The 21,495-nt window shown below is 42.2% G+C and overlaps 1 protein-coding gene across 5 annotated transcripts in view; it reads left to right on the forward strand.

Annotated features, from left to right (window-relative positions):
- Positions 1-21,495, forward strand: part of SV2C (synaptic vesicle glycoprotein 2C) — a 219,948-nt gene that overhangs the window by 30,334 nt on the left and 168,119 nt on the right. For all 5 annotated transcript variants that reach the window (XM_064596256.1, XM_045896699.3, XM_054512472.2 and 2 more), the window contains one exon: positions 16,202-16,877. In XM_064596256.1, the coding sequence (XP_064452326.1) occupies positions 16,301-16,877 (577 nt within the window). In that variant the 5' untranslated portion in view covers positions 16,202-16,300. The remainder of the gene's footprint in view (positions 1-16,201; positions 16,878-21,495) is intronic.

Below are 21,495 nucleotides of genomic sequence, written 5' to 3' on the forward strand. Positions count from 1 at the left end.
TTATTGATTAGTTTTAATTGTTTTCTTGTGGAGTTCTTAGGGTTTTCTCTATCTAGTATATAGGAAACTAGTACAATGGTTTGTGTCTAGAAAAGATATTTCAAGACAGGATGACTTAAGTCAACTCCGATTTTCCATAGAAGCAGAACAACAGTTAGCGGTTACATTTTGTTACCGACTGTTCTTCAGGGGAACCACTACCCATAGCTTTTTTAACCCCCTCACAACTGTAAATGGTGTCTCTGAGCACCAAATAGTGAAGCATTTTCGAACCTGTGTGCCACAGAGGACTTTGTTTTATGTTTCTTGAGACCTTTCAGCAGAGAATGCTGTTGAACAGGAAAGAAGCCGAGTGAGCTTGTCAACACAGCCGGAAGGGCCAGCAGGGAGCAGAGGGGGACATCCGGGGCCGGGGTCTCACTGGTAGTGCTCTCTGCGCCTGCGGGAAGGGAAGGGGGGTATGAATGTCGGTGACAGTGCAGCGTGCGCGGGAATATGCCTGGGTAGCCATGCTGTGTTTGCATGTGAAGCCAGTGGGCAGGGCGTTTTCTCAAGCCAAGGCACGATCCTGAAGGAGCCATTAATCTAACTCAGCAGACCATCAGGGTATGTGGAGTTCACATTTGGGACTGGACAGTAAAGACCAGTCCTAGGAGCCTCTGGCTTGCAGTACCAATGCCGGCGGATCACAGAGCTGCAAGGCTGGCGCGCCGAGGTGCGCTGCGCGGTGGGGGCAGCCTGGCGGCGCGAAGTTAGAAAGTGAATTCTGGAATTCAGGATGGGATGAAACACACTGGAAAGCCGGCACAGCGTTGCCTGCCTGCCATAATGTGAGTGTTTGAAGTTCAGCACCGCTGGGCAGCTGGAAGAGAACAAGATTCAGACTTGACTTGGTTTCACATGTGTTAGAACTGGTCTTCTGTGACTCTGGGCCATCCCAATACATCACTCAGTCTCCATTTCTTTGCCTACGAAATCCGAATGAGGATCCAAATGAGAATCATATGAGATAATGTATGTGAAATTACTTACAGATGTTAATGTACTATACAGATGACGTGGCATAAATGCATATCCCTGAACACCAGGGGTGAGGGATTGAATACTGCCTGTATTGCAATTTCTATATTATGCAGCAAGAGAGGAAACAAATATTTGGGGGAGGGGCAAAGGGAGCTGATAAACCTTATTGATTCTGCTTACATTTAGAAAATCTTTCAGGATCTTTTAAATCATTAGGACCAAAAGCCCTCACTTACGTTAAAAAAAATCAATTTAGAATATGAAACCATTTTCAGCCAGGAGGAACATAATACAGTTTACTGTGCTGTTTTTTGTAGTTATCCTTGTTTTCCCTTGCAGACATGGTGGGCTAGTCCTCAAAGCCCAGATGTCCCAAATACTCTATTAAAACCCAAGGCACTGGTCATTTCTTAACAAGTCTTTCAAAATCTGGTTCACACACCCACTGGCATTGCTTTAAAATAGATCACCTTGGGGGCGCCTGGGTGGCTCAGTTGGTTAAGCCACTGCCTTCGGCTCAGGTCATGATCCTGGAGTCCCGGGATCGAGTCCCGCATCGGGCTCCCTGCTCGGCAGGGAGTCTGCTTCTCCCTCTGACCCTCCCTCCCCCCATGCTCTCTCTCTCTCTCTCTCATTCTCTCTCAAATAAATAAATAAAATCTTTAAAAAAATAAAATAGATCACCTCTAAGATAGAGCCCACACTCAGCCTGTGGACTTTTCTGCCTTCTAGCAGGCTAGTGAAACGGACCCCTTCCCCCCCCACTCCCTGCCCTGTCCTGGCTCCTTGTGTGAGCAGCACGCCCCACAGTCTGTGTATTCCAGCTAGTTGTAAGGAGATTGGAGTCCCACCAAAGAGTGACTTCACAGGGAACAGGCTGCTTTTACTTCCCTCTGTCTCCCACGCCTCTCCAACTATCCATTCTCCCACTGCTTAACTTCTGTGTGCCGCAGACACTCAGAAATATGCACTGGATTAAATGTTACCATGACCCAGGAGTTTTTTTTTTTTTTAATGGTTCTTTGAATTAAAGGCCTTTCACTAATTCTCTTTGTTTTATGTAGACCTTTCTCAAAGAATCACATATGATTTCCTTATGACTATAGCAAAGGTGATTATTAATGAAGAATACCTAAAATTACTACCTGTGAATTACAGGGAAGAGATTGAGAGAGGGTAAAGTAAGGCACACTTCCAGGAAGGAGCTGTATTTTGTCCTCCTCCCTCTACCCTGGATATTTCCAGCATGTATTTCCATTTGAAGAGTGACCTGCAGGACTGTTAGAATTAGATTCTGTTCTGCTGATGAAGACAGGAAGACAAAGCGAGACTCTTTATGCAGACCGTACTGGCCATGACGGAAACAGTTGATGGCCCAGTGGTAGCATTAAACTAATTTGCCTCCCCAAGATTAGACCAAGAAACATGAATTAATTTGCTTTTCTGGGATCCTGTTGAGAGGCAGAGGTGTTCATCCTGCTCCTGTGTTGTAGGAATTGCACTGATTGAGAGAGAAGGCCTCTGTCTTTTTTGAGGGAACCTTCTCTTGTTGGCAGCACCCTGTTGCATCTGACTCCTGATGAGGGTACCCGAATACTCGTCCTGAGAATGCTTGTTCTGTAAGATATTTTGGGCTGCAGGGTCAAGTAAGTATGGATGATGTTGCTTTTTCCCCTTCATGGAGGAAGGATGCACACAAAGCATGGGTAGCATATCAAGGGCCCCGAGAAGGCCTGTAAAAATAGTACGAACAATAAAAAGATTCAGTTTTGCTTATTTTAGTGTTCCATTCAGGCATTTGTTTAACGAATAGTTTTAGAAAGTATCAGGCATTCTTTAGAAAGTGCTGGGAATTTAGCCAAAAACAAAATAAAAGTTCCTTTTCTCATAGAGTTTATAGTTTCTGGGGATAATCAGGTAATAAAAAAGGAAAAAATATATAATATGTTGTTGGATAATAAAAGATGTTAAGAAAAGCAGCATAAAGGGTCAGAGAGTGATGATGTGGGGGCACTGTCTTAGATAATGGTCTAGGGCTCTATGTGGAGGTGACATTTGTGAAGGGACCAAAAGGAAGTAAGGGAAGGAGGCCAACAGTTATGGGGGGGGGCAGCATTCTAAGCAGTGAGAATAGCAAGTGCAAAGGCCCTGAGGCAGAAGAGTGTTTGGCATAGTGTAGTAGGCTGGGGTGGAGTAAGGGGGTGTAGGGGTAGAAGATAAGACCAGAGAAGAGATGGGCTGGGCCTTGTAGAGGCAAAGGGGGTAGGGAGAAGCCCCTGGAGGGCTCTTAGCCCTGGAGTGATACTATCTGCCCTATCTTTGGAAAGGATTACTCTGCCTGCTATGTGGACAAGAACCTCTGAGGTCAAGGGTAGAACCGGAAAGACTATTGTAATGTCCACATGAGACAAGATGGTGGCTTGGACCAGGTGATGAGCAGTGGAGGTTGTGCGAAAGTGGCAGGTGTATTCCCATCTTAATGGTCCATAAAGTTTCTTTTTGAGGAACACTTTTTAATATCTCTTGGAGTGCATTTTAGAATACACTGCTGTATGTGATCAGGTCTCGATCATGTATTTCTGTCAGTTGTGAAAGTGTGTTTATACCTTCCTCCTTGGTGCTAATCTGTAGAGGATAACAATGTCAGAGAGGTGAGACACCCAAAAACTAATGGAAGAAATCGAACAATTTAATTTTAGCAAGTATGGTCAAGGTTGACTTTGACTATTGGCTCCAGTGGCGTGACAGTTATGGAAGGCATTTGGAAATCCATTTTTGTTTTTGCTTTTGTTTATTTTGTTCTGACACAGGTCCAGTTGTGCCAAAGGCTCTCGTGCCCGACATGTTTGTTTGTTTTTATTTCGATGTATACTGAGTTCCTACTGTGGCCTTAATAAGCTAATTCCTTAGTCTGCAAATGCTTTACTTGTCCACCTTTTGCCTGGTCAAATCAGTTTAGATCTCACTGTAGCTCACATTATCAGAATAACATGTGCCAGCACATAGCTTTTATTACATTATAAGATAATTATCTGTTTAGTGCTTGGATCCTCCACTAAATGGAAAATGCCTTGACGGTGAGGACCCGTGCCTTTAATTTCTGTATGCACGGAGTCTAGGGAGAGTCCAGGCCCTACTACTGAGTAGGTGAAAGTAGCTGTTAGTTGAATGAGTGTCCGGGATTGCCTTGGGGACTAAGGATATGAGATGAACCCAGTCTCTTCCTTTAAAGAACTAGTAGTCCGGTGGGGTGGATGGAAGAATTCTGACTTCCCTGTGACTGTTGCTGTAGGCCCAGATCTATTCTCATACATTGGTGGAATATTCAGTAGTCCATTCGAGAGGTTTTAAACCAAGAAGTCCCTCTTGCCCCCCAGTATTTAACTTACCAACCCAATTAGTGAGCTTGGAATTTCACGATTTCCACATATCCTTGGACTGAGGAGTTAAAAGAAAAATAGGTCAGGGAAGGGAGGAGTACTTTAGGAACTCCCTAGCCATTTTTGTATATGTCTTGTGTGAATTATTGAGCAGCTCCTTTCCACATGGCCAGCAAAGGAAAAGGTTTTGTTGGAAAAGAGAGGAGGGCACCTGTTCTTCAGTGGCTACCTTGATCATGCAGAATTATCTTGCAACAAGAGAGTCCTAGACTCTAACATAGAGAAGAAACTAATGGTTACCAGTGGGGAGGTAGATGGGGGGAAGGGTGAAATAGGGGATGGGGATGAAGGAGGGCACTTATTCTGATGAGCACCAGGTCATGTATGGAAGTGTTGAATCACTATATTGTACAGCTGAAACTAAATACAACACTGTATGTTAACTAACTGGAATTTAAATAAAAAACCAAACAGAACTTAAAAAAGAAAAAAATAATAACCAGGTGGAAAAAAAAAAGAGAGAGAGATCCCTGGGCAGTAGGTGGTACCCTGAATCCAGGAACACTCCATTCTTTTGCTTTGCGGATCATGCTTCCCACCACTACAACACCTCGGTCTCAGAGCTGCACCTGCATTTAGCCACAGAGCTCTGGTGGAGGTGTTAAGGAAGTCTCCGGTGCCTTTCTTGTAGAGGCCACAAGCAAAGGGAACAATGAGAAGAGCATCCCTGGGGATAAAGCTCTGGGCATTTTATCACGTGCTCAGAGGTGCTGAAGTAAACAAAGGCAGCTGCGTTGGTAGCCATGCCCTCAGCAGCTTGCGAAAGGACATATTTATGAAGTAAAACAGGGATAAGGCAGAAAGAGAAAATATGCCGCACGCAGGCATTAAGGGGAGAATAGTGCGAGCCTGGGGGAGTCTGTTCCTTTCTCCTGTTGACGTGAAGGGAGTTACCTGAGGTCCAGGAGAAAGTGTTTTTCTGTTATCCATGTGATAATGTGAATGAGGCAGATTTGATAAATCTGGCTCTGCCTTTAAATTGCATGAAAACTGCAAGTATGCTAATCACGTTGCCTGACTAGCTCAGAAAAGACAAGCAGACAAATAGACATTCCTCTTGGAGCTTTCCTTGCTGCCAGACCTCAGGGTGTCTATCTCAGCAACAGCCATAAACACCCCTTGAGTCTCTCCCGAAAGAGCCCTGTGCTTCGTGACTCCCAGCCTGGCTCCTGGCTAGCGAGGCACACTGCCAACCTATGATTAATGGTCATTTTTTTCTTTCAAAAACGGAAATTGCCAGCATTATCGCTGCTGGACTGTGAATTATATTTATAAATGACATCCTTTTATACTTCTTTAATTTCAAGTACACTGGCACTTACTGAGGAAGTACCATGTGCCCCGGGTTGCCTTTGATGCTATTTTATGTAATCCTCTGAACAGAATTTTTATTTTCCACTTTATAAATAATGTAATTGATGATTGAAAACCGTAAATGACTTGCCTAATGTCACAAAGCTAGCAAGGCGCCAAAGCAAGATTAGAACCCAGGTGGGTGTTTGACTTACAAACAAGACCCCTGTTTACGTCTAATCATTTAGGTCATTTTAATATGTCGAGGACACCTGTTTGCTCAAGGGATGTGGTGGAGTTTCTCTACCAAGGTAGGAATAACCAGGTGTTTATTCCACTGAGATAATGTGTGCATTACCTGCCTCTTGTAGTGTTCTGTCTCTGCATGTAAGTAATTACCTGGCACCAGGATTTGGCTCCCTAGCCAACTTTTAAATATGTAAGATATGACTATCTAAGTTATAAATTGCCTGTGTCCACTTCTTTCTCTTCTAATTCCAGTGATGGGCAAGCAGAGGAAATGGAAATTAGTCTCATTTTGTAGTAGCTCTGATGTGAGATTGAGGAATATGGAGAAGAAGGGTAACTGAACACAGGTCCTTATTAAAGGCCTACTTGGTACATTGGAGGGTTGGATTTTTCTCTTGATTGCTCTGTCTGTTCTGAGGAACTTTTCTTCCAACTGTCCTCCTCCTTTCTCAAACCTGTCTTTAAAAACATTTAATAAATGCTGCCTTTATTTTGAAGTTGTCCTGTTCATTATCAGATGATTATAGTCAGAACAAAGATTGGAACAGATGTGAAAAGCAGGACTAATAAGATACAGTAAAAGAAGAGAAAGCATTTCCAATGTTTACATAAATAGGGTTTTATTAAGCCACCTTCATTTAGATTTCCTACCTTAAACCCACCCAACTTAGAGTAAAACCCAAAGTCCTTACTGTGGCCTCGAAGTTCTTGATGATCTGTCCCTAGTCACTTCCCTTGTCAGCCCTCCCTGACTCTACTCAGGCCCCTGGCCTCCTTGCCTTTGTCCACCTTTTTCTTGCTGCTCCTGTGTCTGGAAAGTTCTGAGCCCCTGGAGAGCAGCCTGGCTTATGGCCCTGGCCTTACTCAGGCTTCCAATTTTCCTCTATTCAGAGGCTCTCACCCAGACTATTCCTCTTAGAATCACAGCCCCTCCTGCACACCCTAACCCTACCGTGTCCAATAGGGTAGCTACTCATCAGGTGTGGTTATTTAGATTTAAATTTTTGCCCCATTGTTATTGGATAGCACAGATCTAAAACATCTCCTTCATCACAGAGAGTTCTGTGGGACAGCACTGCTCCAACCTCCTACCCTGCTTTATTTTTATTTGTAGCCTTACCACTACGTGAAATTATAAATTTATTTGTTGTTACCTGTCTTGTCATTCGAAAGAAAGCTCCATACCATCAGGGACTTTGTGTGTTTTGTTCAGTCTCCTATTTTCAGCTCCTAGCAGCTCCTAGATGAGTGTCTGGCATATAGTAGGTGCTTAATAAATACTTCCTGAATGAATGATTGGATCTTTTGGGGGCCCCTTTTTTAATCCCAGGGGAGATAAGAAGAATTGTTGAGGGACGTTGCTCTTTTCCTTCTGCTCTTCCCAGGCCTCGAAAGCCTTTGTGTTAACCCATGTGCTTCTGGGAAGGACTTCAGTTCCTGGCTTTGTTTCTCTTCAAGTTTCCTTCCCATGATTCATAAGTCCTAGTGAAAGGAGCAGAACTGACCACATTCACTCTGAGTGGTTATCACCACATCCCCAGATGGTCCCTTTCCAATCTGGTAGCCTCTGTTTAATGCCAGGGGACTCATCTGCCAGAAGGTCTTTGGTCATTTTGTGGAAGAGAATATCTCGCTCTTATTTAAGGGTAGGAATTGTGGATGACAGATTTGTAGATGATTATGTCTAATAATGCAGGTTGTTTTGATGCTCCTCAGGCATCTGATTTCCCCAAGGGGTGACAGCATCCTGCTAGCTACTTCGGGACAGGAATCTAGGGTATTGTACTCATGCTGGGCTCCACTGAAGACACTCTAAGTCTGCTTGCCAGTTCTCCTGCAGTGTTGCTCCTCTTAACACTTGACCAGAGATGGGCCAGGTCCATAGAAGGGTCTAGAGAGGACAGCTGAGCTGAGACTGTCAGGATGGTTAAGAGGCTTCCTTTTCTGAAGTCTCCATAAGCAAGCCTGACCCAACACTTGCAGCTCATCTGCTCTATTCCATGATTGAAATTCAGGGAGTTCCCTTCCCACGGAGGCCAATGTTTTACTGTGGGAGAGAGCACGCTTCCTTGTCCACCGAATGGATCTGACAGATACTAAACTTTGTGGCCAGAATATATGTCATGGTTCTGAGAAACCAATAAACAAATACACAAATGAATAAAATATTTTATATATATATATATATACACGTGTGTATGCATCGTATTCATTAAATAACTGGCACAATACGAAGAAAATGTCAACTTCATTGAGTTACATAAAAGAAGACTTGAATAAATATAAGGATATATTTTTGGACAGGATGACAAGTTTAAGACTTTTAGTTCTTCTGAAAGTAATTTACAAACTTAGTTCAGTTCTAATTTTTGTAAAGACCCTTGTTTAAATGTGTTACCCAACCATTTCCCAAACTTTCCTAACAACAGAATGTCCCCACTCTCAACAGGACACTGACGAGCTGTCCGGTATTAAAATAAATTGAAATAAAATAAATCAATTAAAATTCTAATGAAAATTTTCTTGGAAAATGACTAAGCAATTCTAAAGTTCATTTGGAAGACAAATTAGATGGGATGCAAATAAATATTTGCAAAGGATGAGTCCTGAGGGGTACATGCACTGATAGATATTAAATTTATAACAAAGTGTTAAAAATTAAAGCCAAATGGTATGAGGGCAACAAGAGAGAAAAATAGCAATGTAGCAGAATTCAAAACTGAAGAGAGGCTAACATACACAGGAATTTTGTCTCTCATAAAAGGGGCATTTTAATGTTTCTGGGATATTTCTTTATTCCTTTGTAAAAATCCCTTCCTTGTACAATAAAGCAAAATAAATTCCAGAGCTAAACATTAAACAATGAAACTAAAATGAGTTAGAACAAATATGGACAAATATTTTGGAACCTCAGGAGGGCCTTAATACACTGCTGAAGGCAAAAAACATGAACAAAGAACATTTTATTTTATTTAAAGATTTTATTTATTTATTTGACAGAGAGAGACACAGCGAGAGAGGGAACACAAGCAGGGGGAGTGGGAGAGGGAAAAACAGGCTTCTCCCTGAGGAGGGAGCCTGATGCGGGGCTCGATCCCAGGACCCTGGGATCATGACCTGAGCCGAAGGCAGATGCTTAACGACTGAGCCGCCCAGGCACCCATGAACAAAGAACATTTTAAACAGACTATAAAATAGTCAATAGCTTTGCCTGGCAAGAACACCATAGATGAGGCCCTCTGAGACAAATATTTACAATATGTATGACAGAAGAGTTTATATATAAACATTTCTTAAAATTCAATAAGAAACAGATCTCGTGTTCTTTCCTTGGGGCTGCTTAACAAATTACCACACTGGGTGGCTTGAAACACAGAAACTTATTTTTCACAGCTCAAGATGGTACAAGTCTGCCCTCTCTCCCAAGGGGACAATCCCTCCTTGTCACTTCCAGTTTCTGGTGGTTCTGGGCATTCCTTGCCTTTTGGCTGCGTAATCTCTGCCTTGATTTTCTCATGGCTTTACTTCTGTGTCTGTGTCTTCCCTCTTCTGTGTCTTATAAGGACGCTTGCCGTTGGATTTAGGGCCCACCCACACAATCCAGGATGATCTCATTTTAAGATTTTCCATTTAATCATATTCTTTTCCAAAAAGGTCACGTTCATAGCTTTTGGGGGTTAGGACATTTTTATATCTTTTGGGGGCCACATTAAAACTACTGTGTATACCTCAATACACAAATGGGCAAAAATTGAATAAAAAGGGGGTGCCTGGGTGGCTCAGTTGGTTAAGCGTCTGCCTTCAGCTCAAGTTGTGATCCCAGGGTCCTGGGATCGAGCCCCGCATCGGGCTCCCTGCTCCGCGGGGAGCCTGCTTCTCCCTCTCCCTCTGCCTGCCACTCCTCCTGCTTATGCTCTCTCTCTCTTTGTAAAATCTTTTTAAAAATTGCATAAAAAGCATGTTAATATACTTAAAATAAAAATTTCCAGGCTCTCTGAATGACTTATTACTTAAAAATATGCAGATATATTAAATACTCTATTTTTGTAGCAAATATCTCATAAGAGATTACATTTTGTAAACTTAATTTCGGTTTTTGATAGACTTGAAATACTGTTTTTCATTTAAAAATATTATTTTAATGTAATGTATTTAATTCTGCCTTTCATCCTGCTTCTCTCAATTAATTCTAATTAGTGAGTTTTATGGTATTTTTTAATAGACATGTTAGAATTTAGATTTTTTTTTTTTATTTGACAGGAAGAGAGAACACAAGTAGGCAGAGTGGCAGGCAGAGGGAGAGGGAAAAGCAGACTCCCCACTGAGCAGGGAGCCCGACATGGGGCTCCATCCCAGGACCCTGGGATCACGACCCGAGCCAAAGGCAAACGCTTAACGGACTGATCCACCCAGATGCCCCTAGACATGTTAGAATTTAAAAGGATCTTGGCATTTATTTTAATACCGGACTGCTCGTTGGTGTCCTGTTGAGAGTGGGGACATTCTGTTTTTAGGAAAGTTTGGGAAATGGTTGGGTAACACATTTGAACAAGGGTCTTTACAAAAAGCTTGAACTGTGACACTTCTAGAGAAGGACCTATTTAGTATGAGACAGATACTTCCCAAATTTATTTGACCGTAGAACTTTTTCCACTCAGAGCTCCTTGTAGGTCCACATATTACAGACTGCACTTTGGGGGAAATGCTGATCCAGGCAAGTCCCTCATGATGAAAGGGGCAGTCAGAGAGTTGGCTCCCTTACACTGCTTATGTCCTCATTCAGTAACATTGCTTTATAGTTTTTATTTTACTAAGTTCCTGTTTTCAGGGAGCTCATGTTCTAATGGGGAAGACTGTTGTGCTCATGGCTTACCATCATGGAAGACATGATTGAATGCCTGGAGGAAACCAACTGTGCTTACCTGGGAAGCTGTGATTAGGTTAAGCAATAATGAAAGGAAATCACTCAAAGAATGGGAATTTACACATATTTACACATAAATTTAAAGGTTTGGAGGACAAGCAGCACCCTTAAATAAAAGTCTAATGTCAAAGATTTGGACAGGCTGGGATGTTGGGTCAGTATATATTCCTTTATCTCAGATGTCCTCTCCTCCCTCCTGAAAGCTTCTTTCCAGAATGTTGTCTTGCTGCAGATATGCATTTCTGCATTTTAACTCCAGTCACTTTCAAATAGTGTCTGTATTGCACAAGGTTAGGCTATATGAAGTAGAAGTGTAGATACTCTTACATAATACTTAGAGCTCCTACAAGGCCATGTCCATCGTCTCATCTTTCTCCACCAAAGTCCAGAGGTCAGATATGCTGTTCTTTTTTGTTGACAGTTACTAGGAAGGTCCAGAGGTTTCAAACCTGTGCTGAATAAGCGTTTCAACCAATGTTTTCTGCCAGAATAAGCATCTTCATAATCTAGCTGGTTTTCTGCACCATACCTGTCGCACTGTTCTTTTAATAATCACCAGAGCATTTTATTCAATGTAAATTATACCTCAATGAAATTGTAAGCCTTTTAAAAAAATCATTATCTTTAGACATATGAAACAACCTTAATAAAGAGGTATCTAGTTGTTTACAATCAGCCCTACTTGCAGTGTGGGTGGTGAATACTAAGTATTGCCTTTCTTTCTGACACGAGTCATAGATTAAAGTGTATATTAGTTTGGACTAATGCATTAGAGAGTCCCTGAAAACATTTCTGGACTTGTTGCAAATTTTAATGTTCATGTCATTGGCTTTTTGTTTTAATGAAGCTCTGTTTTGTGGCATTACTATAATGTCATCACATGTCATTAGTTTTATGTTCTATCTCATAAGAGATAGAAAGTGATAAGGCTCTCATTGGGGTGGCTGGTGTGCTCTGTTACTGTCCTGACCAAATTATATAGCACTGACTTAAGGCGAAGCATTATTGTTCCCCACTTCTCGACTTCCACCCAGGTACAGGGATTTCCACTGCTTCCCAGGAGAGACAAATGTGGGGAAAAAAACCACTTGCAGCTTCTCCCTTTACCACCCACGCACATACCCTGACTCCTCCCCAAGAAAGAAGGAGCAATTTCCCTGGCAAACTGGGGGAAAGACCTTGGCCTGCTGGCCTCAGCCCCACGGAGATGCTTACCAGGTCTTCTACTCCTGCAGCATGGAAAGTTCCCTGGACAGCCTTCCCTCCAGGAAGGAGTCCTTCGTGGTGCAGAGTCCCAGGGCTGGGAAGAAGGTGTGGCGTCGGGGGTAAAGTGTGGGTGTGATTCTCCAACAGCTGCTAACTGATCGCAATTTATCTCCTCTGTTGAATGTCTCCTTTGGATCTGAACTTAGGAGGGAAAGGGGGTTGTTAGATAATGACCCCTCCCCCCAAGCCCAAAGTGCTAGAGACCTGCAAGTACTTTTGAGCGTTTCTATCATCCAGGCATGGGAGGTGGGGTTGTCCTCTGCCCCAACTTTGCAGTTTCAGATCTCTGTTACCCTCATGGGCTCCCATTTCTACTAATTGCTGGTAGATGCAGTGTAGGTGACTGGGCTTTGGAGTAGGCTTGTGTAAGTGTGAATTCTTACTGGGCAGATTTCAGTTTTCCCACGTGTAAAATGGGAAATTTATTTAAAATTTTTTTGATTTATTAAAAATTTTAAAAGCATATGACCATTGTTAAGATTCTTGTTGTGTGATAATACCCCTGAAGTGCTTAGCACAGGGCCGATGTAATAGTGGGTGAGCTCTTATACTTGCTGTCATTACTCTGTGCACAATGGCTTCAAAGCTGCATAAATAGTTATTATAGTTATATAAATAATAATAATAATAAATAGTTATTAATAATAATAATAGTTATTAAAATGATGGACTTTCCCAGCATCCAGAAGATCCCAGAAGGTTTTGGTGAGGATGCACTCTCCCACATCTTTTGATGATGGTGGTGATGAGGGGTAAAACAGAAGGAAGGACTGGAGGTTTGGGGACAGTGTGGGGAAACAGAGAAACATCTGTGTGTGTGTTGGGGAGGGTTGTTCATGACGGGAACACGTGTAGGATGGTTTTGATATAGTATGTGGTGTGAGTGAATATATGCTGTGTGGCATGAATCATCAAAGGAAAAAAAAAGAACTGAAACTCTATTTTGACAGAATAACTCTCATTTATGTGTATAAATTATTATTTGTGCAAAATGATTGTCACACACATGGAAATAGAGCTGATTTGTGCATGTCATTAAATACATCAGATAAACTGTGCTGCATATATTATTTGGTTGTAACAGCCACTTCTGTAAATACAGGTTTTAACCAGCTCTGGGTCTTACTGCTTAGTATGATTAGCAGGGCATCTAAACAAGTAGCTATTAAATGCTTATTGTAGGAGATCCTGTGAATGTTCTGCCTAGATACTCTTGGATCCCCTTCATTGTCTCCGCTCTCCTCCCCTGGCTCCAGTGGGCCTTTGCTTCCACCAGCCAGCATCTGTATCCCTTCAGAGGACTGTTCCTGGACCCTGGGAACTGCCTAGCTTTGGGTGCAGAGAGCTGGAAGTGCCTACAGTCCATCCTCACCCCGGATGGCCCTTAGCCAACAATGGGCGGGAGTGGTAGTGTGAAAGCCCCATACCTTTGCCTTGAGTGGGAATAACTCTGAGCGGAGGCTGAAGCTCACCCCCCAGGACCCTGCCTAAAACTGCTGTCCAGCCTCAGTTGTCCCCTCCTTTACCAGCTCCTCTTAATAAATGATTTGCCCCTGATTCCTTATCACGGGTTCTGTTCCTAGGGAACCTGAATTAAAATCAACTAAATATATGTCAAATTTTCTCCTGGACACAGAGTAAACACCACTTATTAATCCTCCCAACACTGCCAGGTGGTTATGTCGTTATCCTTATTTCACAGAGAAGTACACCATCTTGAATTACAGGGAATGGGCATCTGCACTTGATTGGAGGCGGTTGGAGGTTCATTGCTTTGCCTTCTTTCCTGCCCTTCTTGGCCACGGACATCTTATTTAGAATGACTACAGGATTATCTTTTGAAGTACAGCCACCATGTTGGGATGGTTTATCTGAACAAACAAGACCATATTTTGGAATTATTATCTATATAAAACCTATCACGAGTGAAGATATCACAGTAATTCCCCTTGTTTCAGAACCTACAAGATTATTTAGGCAAGAGGCTATAAAACAATTTTTGTGTAGGAAACCAAGGTATCAGAATGACCAGGAAGCATGCTACTGCATTTCCTGAGACCTTAGCAAGAGCACTGGGTGAAGCAGAGAGGGGTAAGGGGCAAGTCTTTGGAGTCAGACACATCTGGGCTGGAGCCCCAGCATCTCCGCTGACAAACATTGTGACCCTGGGCCAGTTATTTAATCTCAATAAGCCTTAATCTTCCCACCTGTATAATGGAGACTATAATACCTATTTTGGAGGATTGAAGTAAGGATTAAATTTAAAAATTAAGAAATGTATATAGAGTTCTTGGCACAATGTCTGGCATAGAGTATATACAAAATCAAACTGTTTTTTATTAAAATGATGTCTGGCACATATAACTCAAAGTGATTCACCATGAAACAGAGGTATATCATTTGAGTCTCTGAGCCTCTATCCTCAAACTCTTTTCCAACTGCCTGCTCATCTTTTCTTACTCAGCTCATGGATCCTCCCATCTCTCCCTGCCCCTGACTCTCAGCTCTCCAAAAAAAAAGAAAGAAAGAAAAAAAAAAAAAAGAAAAAGGAGGACATACAGAAAAACCCTCTATTAAGACATTTGGCAAAAAGGCTTGTAATCATATGTTTATTTTAATTTCATTTTGCTGTCTTCCAAAACACAGGGCTGTGCAGAACCATGCTTCTGTTTGCCTCCTGGGCGTTTGTAGTCATTCAGTGGTAACATGAAATGCACAGTCCATTTAGAAACAAACATCTTTTTGTCTTTATTGCTGGGTTTGTTTGTGATGTCTGAATGAACCGTTTAAGTATATGTTTGTATAGCTACTTATCAAGTGTTTTATACTGGGTAGAAAAAGAAGGTAGAAATGGCTATTATGTAACTCATGGTTTGCAATGCTGCCACAGAGTAGAGCTTGGGGAGTTAATGATGGAGGAGAGTGACTCTCACCTTTACATTATCTGTCCACAATGGTGGGCCACCAGAGGAGACAGCACAGTGGACAAGGGAAAGATCAGTTACCATGTGTTCAGCCCAAATGTAAGCCAAGACATAGGGTGATCTCAGTGAGAAGGAAAACCAAATGGTGGGTCACGGGAGACCCATGATTCTGGTACCCAAGACCGCAGTTAGTTGGAGTGCCAGTAGGACAAGGGGTGTGTGTGTGTGTCCAGAGATGAAGAAGGTAGAGACAAAGCTTGGAGTACTTACAGGGTGGGGTTGTGAAGGGACATGGCATGTGGCTTACCTGTCCCTGCTAGCCTGGGGGCGGCCTCTGAAAGGACAGACCCCGACTAGACAAACCGTATGTTCCAATTCAGTGTTTATCAAAGGTATCTGAAATCATTTGATGAACTCTGCCCATGTCCCACTGATATGATGGTTATGCTGGGGGGAAATACTCAGTTGTGGGTTTGGGTGCCATATGAGTCTTTGTTATTTATTGGAAGGAGATATAATGAAAGTAGAGGGGAAACAAATTTTACAAATATATATATATGTGTGTGTGTGTGTGTGTGTGATTCAATAGCATCGTGTATAGGGCTGCTTGCCTGCAATTTTTTTTTTTCACTATTAGGAAATAAGGTCAGATAGGATTCGTCTCATATTCTGGTTTTGCCTTTGCAGTGTGTGTATGTCTCTGAGCAATATTATTTTTCTCAATCAGAGTATATCTTTATAACACTTCCAAATGTGTTAAATGTACTTTTAGAGGTGCCAGATGTCCTGTTTTACTCTCTGGGGGAATGCCTGTGTATTCTATCAAAGTTCCCAGAGGACAGAGTCCCTTAAACACCAAATAATAATAATAACAACAGTAAAACCCGTAAGTATTCCAAACGCCAGTCACATCTGAGCAGAGAATCATTATCCGGTGTGCATGTGGACAGTGAGATCAAAGAAAGGAAAAGCTAATTCTGTGTCTTAGTCTGAGGGGGCAGTGAAAAGAGATTGAGAAATAAATGGTAAAAAAGACAAGAAAGGAATACTAAATATTTTGTGTGGTTTTTCTTCTTTTGCAGTTCTGTTCTGACCCCAGAGTGGATGATGCAGTCAGGGCCGAACCACTGATTGGAGTCTGAAGAATTCCCATCTTCGCGTTGGCCATCGGTTGAGATAAGATGCAAGATTCTTACAAGGATAGGACTTCATTGATGAAGGGCGCCAAGGACATAGCCCGAGAGGTGAAGAAACAAACAGTAAAGAAGGTGAATCAGGCAGTGGACCGGGCCCAGGATGAATACACGCAGAGGTCCTACAGTCGGTTCCAAGATGAAGAGGATGATGACTGTTCCCCGCCGGGAGAGACCTATAATGGGGAGGCCAATGATGATGAAGGCTCCAGTGAAGCTACTGAGGGTCATGATGAAGATGAGGAAATCTATGAAGGGGAGTATCAGGGCATCCCCCGTATGAACCAAGGGAAGGACAGCATTGTGTCAGTGGGGCAGCCCAAGGGGGATGTGCACAAGGACCGGCAGGAGCTGGAGTCAGAGAGGAAAGCCGATGAGGAAGAACTAGCCCAGCAGTATGAGCTGATAATCCAAGAGTGTGGTCACGGCCGTTTCCAGTGGGCCCTTTTCTTTGTCCTGGGCATGGCCCTGATGGCGGACGGCGTGGAGGTGTTTGTTGTCGGCTTTGTGTTGCCCAGCGCGGAGACAGACCTATGCATTCCAAATTCAGGATCCGGGTGGCTAGGTGAGTGCACCGTGTCCGTGAGACAAATTCTGAACCTGGATTATTTGTTGAGCACAGTTAACAAATAGAATAGATACTTTTCATCTAGAGCAGTGTATTTTTTTCCCAATACTTTGTTATGAAAAATTTTAAACATGCAGAAGAATCAAAAATATTGTACAGGATGCCCATATATATCTGCCACCCAGATCCTATAGTTAACATTTAATACCATATTTTCTTTATCATCTATCCATCCATCAATCCAACTTATAACATTATGCATTTCAAAGTTAGGGCAATAGATTTTAACTTACCATACTATAAATGTTTTATCGGTTTCTCCTTTATTAACATCCAAAGATATGCCTTTGGAAGTTAATAAAACTATTATATGAAAACCTATTTGAGTACTTTCCTAAATATAGAGGTTAATTCTATAAAACTCTGGCAAATGTGATTTCAAATTTCAAATTTTATGTGTAATACTATGATTTAAATACTTTGGGGACTCTGCTAATTTTTTTTCTATAATCTATGTGTATGTTTGCTTGTTTATTTTTTTTAGTTAGTCTTATTCATAGATTTTCTCTAGATGACTTTTTCTTTTTCAAAGTTCATGCCTTTGTGCCTAAACTGGAAAAACCTCCTCATATGATTTTAAAGTCTCTTTCAAATCCTATTAATATCTAAATTATATGTGTAAAAATAATATGACCTCTCTATAAAATATCTAATCTAGATAGCAGATTTGATTTTTGTTTTAAAGTTACCATGGGGCACCTGGGTGGCTCAGTCGGTTAGCATCTGACACCTGATTTTGGCTCAGGTCACGATCTCACGTCGGGCCCAGTGCTGGGCGTGGAGTCTGCTCGGGATTCTCTCTCTCTCCCTCACCCTCACTCCACCCCTCCCCCTGCACATGCTCGCGCACGCTCTCTCTAAAATAAATAAGTAAATTAATTAATTAATTAAATTAAACAAAATTAAGTTACCATGCCCTCAAGGTTCACTTTGTTACAAAGCCTTAGTTAACATTCCCACTTATTTCCCTCGCTTGATCTCGCCACCCTGATCATGACCTGAGCTGAAATCAAGAGTTGGACTCTTAACCAAGTGAGCCACCCAGGCACCCCAAAATGCCATTTTCTAAGCTGCTCTGTGATGTCGTGAGAGAGATAATCATGAATGAGAAAAGGATCTTATTCTTTTAATAGTTGTTTCTTTATATGACTTCCTCCTAGCATCTCTTTCTTTAGCCAATTAACTGAGTGAGATAGATCCATGGAAGCAGAGTGTGAGGGAGAGGGGGTGGGAATGGGGCATATTTTGCATGTTTTTGCTGGTAGACTCATCTATGTGTTCAGCCATCAAAATGCAGAACATGATTCAGAGGAGGGTCCTTAGTCATTTGTCAGATTGATCATTTCAGTGTATCGCTTGTGTATCTAGCACTGTATTTTGTCCTTGGTTTTTTCTTTTGGTGAGCAGATATAACTATTGTAAGCCTTGGCATCAAAATATTGATCAAGATTTTGCAAAAGGAACACATCAGCAGAACATTTTAAGAAGCTAGATCCTTAGAAATACATCCACACACATATTTAATAATTGCAAGGTTGATTTTAGGACAAACATCTTTTCACGTTGTGATCCTAGCTTTTATATTGGAAACATTTCAGGAAAATCTAAACTAAGCTTGCCCTTGTGCCTCTATCTTCTTGGTGCTGAATGGAAGCACAGTATTGCCCATGGTTCTCTTATTAGTCAGTCCATCCCAGAAACCTACAAACCCTGATGATGTTAACACACCCCTAGGTGGCACCCAGAAGTGTAGAGAATGCTGTGGAACAGTCGAAGCCCAGATATTTTCATCTTTCCATAAATGTTGACTGTTTCAGTGAATTAAAAATGTGTCCCCAGGAGTGTATGGTTTCACTCAACGTTGTGAGCCCTCAGCAGAAGCATTTTAATGGTTTCATAACTGTGCCTTCCGGACTTGCATTTCAATTATTTTGCCATTGTAATTTCACTTATAATTGCATTCTAACAGAGTTTTTTTAGACAGGCATTTAAATTGTTTTGCCATTTTCATTTCATCGAATAGTAGCTTTGTAATATAATTACCACACTAAGTCACAGCAGTGGGATCAAAATACAAGAAAGATGCATGACCCATGTTTGGGGGTATTTGGGGAATATAGATTTGCAAAATAATTTCTCATTTGCTACTGAGCATTGTGTCATTTTCTCAAGGAAGACCAGGAATGAAAAATATGAACCAATTTATGTCTCAGTTATTTGGGAGATAGATCATCTCTTGGTGTTTGCAAGATGATTGACTTAAAGGGAGTTAAGAGCATCCTGTGTGTGCATGTGTCTATGTGTATGGTCTGTGTATTTATATAACATTGTTAATGGGCTGGGAGGAAGAGTAAATATTTAATTATCTAACAAGCTGCTCTTTGAGAGGATAAGTGCAGTCACTTTAAGATAATCCATGTTTTATTGCCGAAGTGTGTTTATTGAGCACTTATTATGTACACAGCACACTGTTACGACAGGTGATAATAGGACAAATAAGGACAAGGTTTCTGTATCCAAAGAAGTGACGGTCTAGTACGGAGAACTCACAAATGCCTGCAGGTTAACGGTACAAAGAAGCAAGTATCGATAGCTGGAAGAGAGGTGTAAATAAAGAGACTTGAGGCTGAGAGACCACTGAGGGGTTAGGACCTCACCAACGCGGCGGGGAAAAGGCAGGGGTTTAAGAAAGGCAGGGTTCCAGAGGGCGGAGTCAGCAAGGATTGGTCCTCGATTAAATCTGATGGTGGAGCAAGTGGACAGTTGATGAAAAGAAGGCGATTCATCAAATTGAGTAACGCAGAGGACAGGTTTTAACATGAGGAAGAGGGATGAAGGGTTGGCTTTAGACTTCTCACTGTGAGGTCCTTGGGGGTGTCCAAAGAGCCCTGCGGGCTGCTCTCCATTTGGGCTGAAGCACAGGTGGTTTGTGAGCCACCTCATTTACGATGACTCTGCCAGTGACCTTAACCAGGGGGCCGGTGCTGTCCTGCAGAACGCTGTTTACTGGGCTGGTGGTGAGGAGGAGGACCAGGAAAGAGAAGCCGGAGCAAGAGGAGCGGCCAGGAGAGCGGGGAGGCCTGGAAGTTGCAGGGAAAGGAAGAGATGCGGAACTCTTGGGTGCTGCAGGGTCACGCTGGTAAGGTTGCAAAGGATCTCTCGGTTCAGGCACTGAAGAAGTTCTTGGCTGTGCAAATGGCTCTTGAGACGAACCTAGTGAGCAAGGCTAGGTGAATAAAGGGTTCGGTAGCTAAAGAACAGCACAGATTTTTAAACATCTTATCTGGAATATCAGTGACTTCAGCTGCCACTCTGGTGTTATAATAGGTTCTGTGTTGAATTAAGCAGTATTTATGCAGTGGCTTTATGTGGGGGGTGTGGCCCAAGGCCCTTTAAGGGAGATTGAGATGAGTAAGGATTGGTTCCTATTATCAAGGGAGATCGTGGCATTTCCCAGCTGTCGGTGTCTTAGGGATTTAGGCAGACCCTGTCATCTTTTTTTTTTTTTAATTTGATTGTGTTATGTTAATCACCATACATTACATCATTAGTTTTTGATGTAGTGTTCCATGATTCATTGTTTGCGTATAACACCCAGTGCTCCATGCAGAATGTGCCATCTTTAATACCCATCACCGGGCTAACCCATCCCCCCACCCCTTCCCCTCTAGAACCCTCAGTTTGCTTCTCAGAGTCCATAGTCTCTCATGGTTCCAGACACTGTCATCTTAAAAGTGAGGGGAGGAGCCCTGGGCATGTGGGCGACTTGCCTAGTCCAGGGCTGTGTATTGGGAGAGGCAGACTGTGGAACACACATCCTAGCTCCTCATCCCATGTTCCTTTCCAGTTCTCTAACATTTTCATTTGAAATCCTCTCGATTGGGTTTACTCCTAGGAGAAGACAATATTCTCAATTACTGGCAGAAATATACCACTCTGGTGTCTCAAGAGATGATCTAAAATTCACTTTTTGTTTGTGGACTCCAACAGTGTAATCACCTGTTGGTATTCGATCTTTTTTGTCCTTTTCCAAAACCCTAATAGAGGATATTGCCTGGTTTTGCTTTTTGTTTTCTGTTGTTGTTGGGGGTTTTTTTGTGTGCGTGTTTATAGACAGTACATAATGGCAGCAGTCGCAAATGAGAATTAACATGTGAAATCAGCCCATAGTACAAAGTCATCTTAAAGAGGCAGAGTAGTAGAAGTTAAAATAGAGGGAATGTAAACCCCATGGGTCCAGGGCTTTTTGTCTGTGTTGTTAACTACTGTCTCTCCCCTACCCAATCAGTTCCTGGTACTTAATAGAATCTCAACAAGTATTTGAGATTTGAGATGACCATCTGTGAGATTATTAACACTTTGAGACCTCACTGAAGATACTGATATATCTAAAGTAAGAATGTGTTGTTTCGAATGGGACTTCGTGGTTGGTCGTGGAAGACCAACAGGAGAGAAAGTTGGATGCAGGTGTTGGCAGTGCCCTCCTAAATGCCGTCAGGGTTGGTATGCCCTGACCTAAAAATTTTACCCTATGTGTTTTTGGGACCACATGTAT

The sequence above is a fragment of the Mirounga angustirostris genome, unplaced genomic scaffold (assembly GCF_029215605.1).
Source record: "Mirounga angustirostris isolate CCGP_5_RB_7025 unplaced genomic scaffold, mMirAng1.0.hap1 SCAF_7, whole genome shotgun sequence".
Taxonomy (NCBI): domain Eukaryota; kingdom Metazoa; phylum Chordata; class Mammalia; order Carnivora; family Phocidae; genus Mirounga; species Mirounga angustirostris.